At 32.1% G+C, this 8769-nt stretch overlaps 1 protein-coding gene across 1 annotated transcript in view; it reads left to right on the forward strand.

Annotated features, from left to right (window-relative positions):
- Positions 1-8519, forward strand: part of LOC146992766 (uncharacterized) — a 40263-nt gene extending 31744 nt beyond the window's left edge. The window contains exon 2 of the mRNA XM_085809202.1: positions 8280-8519. Coding sequence (XP_085665328.1) covers positions 8280-8341 — 62 coding nt within the window. The 3' untranslated portion in view covers positions 8342-8519. The remainder of the gene's footprint in view (positions 1-8279) is intronic.
- The last annotated feature ends 250 nt before the right edge of the window (positions 8520-8769 follow it).

The following is an 8769-nucleotide window of genomic DNA, read 5'->3' on the forward strand; positions in this document are numbered from 1 at the left end:
AGCATAAAACAAACTTTTCATTGCAGTGCTTCTATGATTCCGAGAAACAATACTACTTCAGACACATTCCAGAAATTGTTATCTTTTGGATTTGCAACTACAACAATAGACTTGATCTTCACTCAATTATATCTAAAGTGATGTCTAGAAAGGAAAATAAATGTAACTCCTCCCCTCCTCAAGGGGGAAAAAACCTGGAAAATTTTTTTACCACTAAAATGTCCCTAATCTAAGTGGGATTGCTATATATTGTTTGATTTTTTTTTTGAGAATATGAGCAATTGCCAGAAAAAAAAAAGTTGTTTATTTAATCAACTACGGTAAAGCGCCAGACGGCTATCTCTCGGAGAGAATAAGTGAAGCATAAAGTGAAGCAGTGGTCTCAAACTGGCTGCCTGCGGGCCTCGCGCTAATATATTTCATTTATGTATTTGTAACAAATGCGGTGTTGCAAAGATTTCAAACCTTTAGTTATTTGAAGCCCCAATTTTTTTATTTTTCATTAAAACCGATCATGAATACCTGATTAGAAAATCTATAAATGGCGCTAGATAATATGCAGTGGGATATAAATATTATTCAATGATTTGAACGTAGAGATTTCTTATCTTTTATTTTGGTACTTGTCAAAAAGCATGTAAACTCAATTATGAACTTTTGCACTAAGAATAATCACTTTGTTTGGGGATGCATTTATATGTGAACATTTCTCTCACTGTTGAAAGAACCCGATTTATCTATCAGCATCCTCAATTCATGATGGAAATAATTTCTAGTACTTTTGGTGCAAGACTACACACGATATTAGAATTGAAAAGCCATCAGGAGATAAGCTATAGTAAGAAATGAAAAAAGTTCATAATTACTTATATACAAAGATACGTATTTTTATTTATGCCCCGAAGAAAAATTTAGCAAATAAGAGAAAGAGACTTAACTGTTATTATTCATTCTGAAGTCCACTCTTAAATGCTCTCGCAAAACTATGTTCATAATTAGTTTATTTTTAGTTTAAGTAAGTTAGTGAATGATTAATTAAACATGTTATAATTATTTGAAAGAAATATCAGTTTAAGAAATTGATATTTAACCGTCACTATATTTTATATTACAAAGTGTAACCAACAAAAACGTCTTACATGTACCAAACTTCAGATTTCAGATAGGAAATTAATATAAATTTGAATCATTGTTTGCGTATGTTTAGATAAAAATTTAGTAAGCGAAATTTAAAAAATTATCTAAAATATTTTTATTTTGTTAAAAACGGAGGAAAAAATTCCGGCCCATCAGCTGATTTTAGGTTATGCATTCCGCCTACATGTAATTTGAGTTGAGACTACTGAAGTAAGGTATAAAGTCCCATTACAAGGAGGTTAACATGTTTGTGTAAAAGTTTCAGAAACAGATGTTTATAGCCTGTTTTCAAGTTGTAAGATATATAAAATTAGCAGAATTTAGACTCTGAACTGCGACTGTTTCAGCCATCCATGTACTAGATATATCACTAAGACCATCTACTTTTGTATTAAGCTATTTGATCTCGCTTATAGTCCTTTAACCTCAATGAGATGCATTTAAAACCATGATGAACATTATACTGTTATCAACTCCAGCACTCGATGCTTTTGAATGAGAATTTGATTATTACTCTTCGTAATTTTATTTTATACAATTTAACTGGAAAATAATTACTGTTCTTTGATAAAATGCTTAAATGTTCAGAACAATGCATACCATAATGTCATGCAATTTTACATGAAATGTGCGCCTGTTTTGAGCGGAAAATTTTAGTATTTACGTACGAGCTTTCTATTTATTTATTTATTTTGTGATTTGATTCCCGTTTTATTATTTTCATTCGATATTTTCCAGTGGAAAAAAAACTGAAAGAAAATTTGAAACATCGAATAAAATGACATATATCACCTTTAAGATTACACCCGGAAAAGTGGAATTTAGTAAAAAAAAAAAAAAAGAATTTTTTATCCTATGAACTTCCACTATTAACTGAATAGTTAGTTGGTTAACTACAGAATTACGGCAACGCAAGTGATATTTGTCTGCTTTAGTGAAAGATTTTGTGAAAGAAATTGGTTCATTTGGACTGTAAAATTCTGTACTGTGTACTTTTAAGTTGCAGTTGAATGTGAAGAATCTTAAGAACTGGTAAGCGAATAATCGCTTGAGTTCGTGAGACAGATAATAAAACTTGAAAAAGGTTAAATATCCTTTATTATTCCAATAAGGTTTAACAGAACTCCGGCTTGGAGTTTTACAAAAAAGCCGCTACTCGGGCTTGAACTTGGAAAACTGAGAACTAAACTAATCTTAACTAGAAAGATATAGCCGAAGCTAACAAGATTCTAACCGAGTTGGCCCTTTAAAGCTGAATAACGGCGAAGCTATCAAGGGCCTAAAGTACGTAATAATAGCTTAAGAGAGAGTAGCCTAAAAAGGCTGACGCGTGCTAGCCAGAATCACTGGTTCTCTCTGACGAAGAAAGTAGAACTTCGCGGTTAAATACTTCTCCTCAATTTGCATTCAAACGCGATTCTAAAACTACGTTCTAGTCGGAAGTTGTAAGTTGAAATTCAGGAAGACAAGAAAGGAACTTTAACTCAAAATTTAACTGTTAGGAAAAGTAACATAATCCTTACAGTGGTCCCGACCAGACTTTAAATAGTCGACAATTAAGGTCTCTAGACGACGTTGTTTAAGACTTTACTCTAAAATCTTCCTAATGTTAAATGTAACACTTCTAACTTTTTGCATTAACTGTATTTCATTTTTAACTTTTGTACTTAGGGCCAACTTTACAGCAAATCTAAAGCTAGACTAAAACTACAAATTTGACAAAATTTCACAAATTTTCAATTGGAATAAACAATCATCTGCTTCTTCTTTCGTTTCTTTCGCTCTTGGTCCTTCCAATTTATCTGGAAGGAGAAAACATTTGTACTGTCTTTTACAAAAATTTACATATTTCTTACAATTACTCCTTTACTGCATCGTTTGGCCATCATACAACTTTCATTCATACTTAAACTTCTGTTTTCCCAATGCTCTCCAGAAATTGTTCTGAAATGTACTTAGGGTACTTATGTTACCGAGAACAAAAAGTACCGCTAATCAACGTCTAACATTGTTAAATTTGACATACTACACCTCAAAAGACTCCCTATACACAAACACTTTTCTAATGTAACTAAGCGAGAGCTTAAATTTAACTTTAAAGTGTTAGCTGGAGAGCCTAACATTAAACACACATATATATTCTAAAACATTCAATTCTTTCACAAATTCATTTGCACGTTGGCCAAAATTTATCTTCTGTACAAGTTTGAATTTACGACACTTTAACATAGACATTTAACATTTCTACTTTAATCATAAGCATTTTCAGATATTTACACATCACTTTTAAATTCAAAACTTTACATCAAAAGTTCATAGTTGCTAAATTACTATTGACCATCTTTTCACAAAATCTTAACTTTAACTTAACAGATTTCACTATTTAAAGAGTCTTTCCGACTAAAAGATATTCACAATTGAATTCTCGTAACTTGCGAGTTCTTAACACAAATATTTGCTACTAGCTTCTAGCCAAATTGCGAACATAAATTCAGTTGAAATTGAGGAAGACAGGAAAGGAACTTTAACTCAAAATTTAACTGTTAGGAAAATTAACATAATCCTTACAGAACGTTAACATGAAGAAAAGAGCAAAATAACTAATGACTGCAACCCATTTATCGGGAAACGAATCCGGAACTAAATACGCTGAAGCATAATTTTTTGCCATTCAGACATTCGTTGGCCTAAAAAATGATTCTAATCAAATCATTTCAGAATATTTTAAATTTAAACTATCACCGCTAAAAAAAAGTTGTCTTATAACGTAATTTAGTATAAGGTTTAAAACTGAAGAAATAGGTTACACAATACGAAATGCAAATATATTAAAAACTTATGTCTCCACACATATTTGTGCATATTACGTGAGTGTAAAATTACACAGGCGCGTAGTCAGGGAGGGGCCCTAGGCGCCCAAACATCCCTCCCCAACATCGCTGAATTACGTTGAAAATATTGCAGTTTTAAAAATTTCTGGTATATAAAAATTGCACCTCCTTTGAAAATCAGAAGCAATATCCTAACTTCAGCGTACATTAGAGAAAATATTTCAGTTTTGGCACAATTCCGAATGATAAATGAGGATTTTATATATAGCTTAATGACTTGGTTCTTAATTATAAAATCTGAAATGAGAAGTAAGAGTAAACTAGGCATACATCCTAAGCAACCAGAAAATTTTAACTTGGGAAGAGGGCAGCGGTGAAGATTTTTGGTCCTCAACACTTTGGATCGCAGAAAATATTACCACTTTTATAATTCTTAGGCAGTACGAAATTCTGTCTTTTCTGCTCTTGAAATTTCAGCATTTGGAAATTTAGTTTGATCACTCACCAGTTAAAAGAATGGAGAAGAAGTGAGAAGGGAATCAGATTTGGCATAAGCTTTGGTTAATTACGTTTTGTTGCATTAAACCTCCCTTCAGTTTCAGTTATACTAATTATCATGATAAACATATAAAATTATGCCTTTCCATTAAGCAAACGATTTGAGTGTCAGTTACTTTAGCATCCTAAATTTTATTTTATAATCAAATTTTTTAAATAGCTATCTTTCTCTTTTTTACCTTTTTCTGATCAACATTTTTGAGCAAGTGTTATTCCTTAAAACTTAAAAAAATCATTCATGTATCTCTCTTCATATCCCAGATTCTTAAAATATTCACTAACTTCACCTTCAAATTACTATTATTTTTTTTAATATGATAAGAGATCCCTCAGGAAAGGTTATAAAGTTAAAACTTCGCTCAGATTCATGTGTGTTTCGTTTTAGCATTTTATACTGAACATTAGTTTTCAATAAAGACACATTTCAATTCGTGGTTTACTTGTATTAAAAGCAAGAAAATATTTGTTTCTGTTATTGTTATTTGTTAAGTTATTTGTTTGTCAAAACATTTGTTTCTGTTATTTAAATATTTGTTTCTGTGTTCCGATATGTAACATTCAGGTGCATAGTAGTTAAGCTATGAATAAATGTTACTATTGTGCGTGTTTCTTGTGTGGTGTAGTGGCCGAAACCGCTACGCAAACCCTGGGTTGTAACACAGGGTTGAAATGAATTTCTAACTCAAGTTTTAACAATAATATAAATTTAGGGTATTTATGAGTTGAAGAAAGCACCTTTTGTCGAGGCGCTTTATGTCAGAGAGCTTTTATGATTGCTTCTATCTTGAAGAATAGTCGTCAACTTGTATAAAGGTGTCGCAATCTTTAATGACAAGGAAGACCTATAGCCATTGGTGACCTATAGCCATTGGAAATTTTTCCTATTCCCGATAGCCCCATCCTCCCCTCGTGGCAATGATTGTGCATTAATACTTCTTTCCTCCACGAGTACGATATTATTTCAGGTACAATTTTAGTACACTGTCTTGCCGATGTATTTGTCTTTTCTGTTGGCCCTATACAGCATAGGCACGGCATCAGATCCAAAAGATAACGTAGCTATCGCATCAAGTCACAGAAACAGAGCTAACTTGTCTTGTTAGTTACTCTGACGATTAACTCACACCACGCATTTAGAATTGTTTGAAATTATATCTGTAATGTAGTTTAAAAAATAAATTACTGATTGTTAAAAAAGATCTGATGTATTGCAATAATATCTTTACAAATTGTAATTACGTTTCAAAAAATAAGTTTAAAACTGTTGCTTGCTACAAAGCGAACCGATGTGGTGTGGTGGCCGAAACCGCCACACAAACCCTGCGTTGTGACACAGGGTTGAAATGAACTTCTAACTCAAGTTTTAACAATAACATGAATTTTAATAATATGAAAACCTTAACAGCTGCATATCTTGACAGTATGGGACTTGGATATATTTAGTCCCGTTATTTCAGAATTTTGTTACAAGAAAAATGCTCTAACGCATTTATACACGAGAAATGATCGTTCTTAGCAGGCCAACATGCCCATAGCTCTAAACAGAAAAGTTGTCACATCTTCTCAGGAAACCACCTTATATATCTCCCTGTGTTTACTTGCGCTGAACTCCCAAGGGGGGGGGAGATTCTTTCACTCATACATAACAAAGTGTCCATCTCCTGACCCTGATGAAAAGACTCTTTCTTTTCCTTTCCACTGGAAGTTTCTTTGTCCACTGGAGCGACCTTTGAGGCTACATAGTTTCATATCCGGGATACACAGGATTGTATCCCGGATATGAAACTATTGCACTCTGAAAACTCATCCTAGACAAAGAACCTTTATGCCACCTTATCACACTTGTCTTAAAATATGGACCTAGACTTCTACTCAAAAATGGGAATCAAGGAGCATATTGAGTGCCTTAATTCTTGTACAAATAACTGTAATTCCATCACATAAATTAAGCATCATATGTTATTAGGGAAAAAATCGATGTGAGAACTAGGAAAAAAGATTCACATAAAATTTGCATCTGAATTTGTACTAAATATCGGCATTATAACATTCTACCAAAGTAATCCTTTATAAATTAGGGGTAGCTTCTAAACTGCATTAAGAAAAAAAAAAAAAAAAAAAAAGTGTAGTGAAACACGTCATTATTAAAATTATCCAAAATCCTATCGTAGAATGGTATTCATTTTAAAGAAATTTTCTACACGTTTCGAAAAAAATCTGTTAAAGCTCTGGCTTTATTTTGTCATTATAAACTACACTTTTTTTTGGTAAACTGCATATTAAACCATTCTTCCATAACATTTAGTAAATTAGAAACACAAATTAGCATCAGTCTTAAAAGAAGTGCAGACGGAACTGTACTTGAAGAAGTGCAAACTGGTTTATCTCTTATTTAGGTTGATTAGTAGTTGAACAGCTAAAGCCACGATACAATGATAGTTCGGCTCCACTTCCATTCTTGATGAAGGAATTGTCTGGCTGTGTGAGCCTTTCACTATTTTCGTCATAAACTGCATATATGTGCGTGGTTGCTCCTTTGCCTAGTTTTAAACGTATACACCGTATTTGAATCATTCATGAAGTTAAAAGTAAATGAAAAAGTTCTGGACTAATTAATTAGAGATATAGTTATCAGTTCTGATAGTTCAGAATACTTTTCTGTTAATTGGATTATTCAGATTTCTGTTAAGAGGGAAACAAAAATCTTTGCATTTGGTGATAGCTTGGCAATAAATCTTCCTTCGCTAAACCCTGTAAAGTTTGAATGATTGTTCACGAAAATTTGGCAGAATCACATAAAAAAATTGTGCATAATCTCAAGTTCTAAGATCTAGTCTTCATACGAGACATCAGCTGTCTTGCTGTAATTTTAAAGTAATATATCAATCACTTGTTTATTTTACATGACAACAGTGACTAGATTATAATTGCTCATTTTATAATATTAGAGGATTTTTTCATTGAGACAAAAGAAAGAAAATGCTAACAAAATGTTTATCTAAGTTTTCAGAGATAAGCAATCTTTAACTGTGACCAATAATATAATAGTTATGAAATAATAAATCTGAAGATATTTGGTAGTGACAGTTGTGGTGGAGCTATGCTGGCTGTCATTAATGATGTGCAGACCGACGGTTTCTTTGCGTACATTGTTTCTATTTAAAATGAATCCTCCTCACTCTTTATCTAAATAACATTTCTGTCAACAATTTTTCACCTTAAATTCTTAGAATCTTTAGAAGAAAGCTGAGAAAATACTGTTATTAATTTTGCTTCCTTTCAGAATTAAACACCTGCGTGAATTCACAAAAGTATACACTTTTATGTGACACCTTTTTATTAATATTTTAACCTTTTCTGTATTAGAAACTGATCTCGTAGGGCTATAATTTTTTAATGATTATATGAATAATTTGCACTGTAAGCAATCAAATTTCAATTCATCTCTTAGCGCCTTAAACTAAAAATTTAATTTAATCAATTAATTTTATTTTAAAAATTGAAAAAGACATTTCGATTTCTATGCCAAGGTTTGACTTGGCATAGAAATCTCCAGGCTAATGTTTTGCGTGCAAAACATTAGCCTGGAGAAATTCCGTTTCAACAAATGGGCAGATCCTCCCCTATCAAATTCAAAGCTGGCTACGAGTTGTTATTTATGTGTAACTATGTAAACATGAATGATTTGTCACGTGTATTTAATTACATATAAATACCATATTTATATATTATATTTCCCTTTCGTATTAATAGATGGCGCTACCAGTATCATTTTGGAACTGATGGAGCAACAAGAACGTGAAGAATCGCCCTGAAGTTTTGAAGCACAATTTACATTAAAATAAATGTCCGTGGTTTCTCTTCTTACTTTGCTTACCTTTCTGTTAAAAGCATGATATAACACCTATGAAAGCTGTCTAAAAAGAAGTTTTTTTTTTTTTTAACGATATGTATTCTTTTATTTCTATACTCTGTTTGGGGGGGGGGTAAATAAAAACTGTAATTAAAATGTGAATTATTTTTTGAGAGTAGAGGTACAGAAAAAGTGATACGGTTCTTTAAATTCCCGTTTAACTTTTACAAGGTACAGAAATCTTGCAGTGAATATGTGAGTATCCATCAAAATTCGAAAAAAAAAAAAAAAAAAAATGTATTTTTTTCAATGGCAGATTGTGAACATTTACAAATGTAACCCAGTCCATTAACCTATACAAGGCCGGATGTGGTGGTCTCTTTATTATGG

The sequence above is a fragment of the Stegodyphus dumicola genome, chromosome X2 (assembly GCF_044657685.1).
Source record: "Stegodyphus dumicola isolate Sdum_Otavi_A_Nest chromosome X2, ASM4465768v1".
NCBI classification, from domain to species: Eukaryota; Metazoa; Arthropoda; class Arachnida; order Araneae; family Eresidae; genus Stegodyphus; species Stegodyphus dumicola.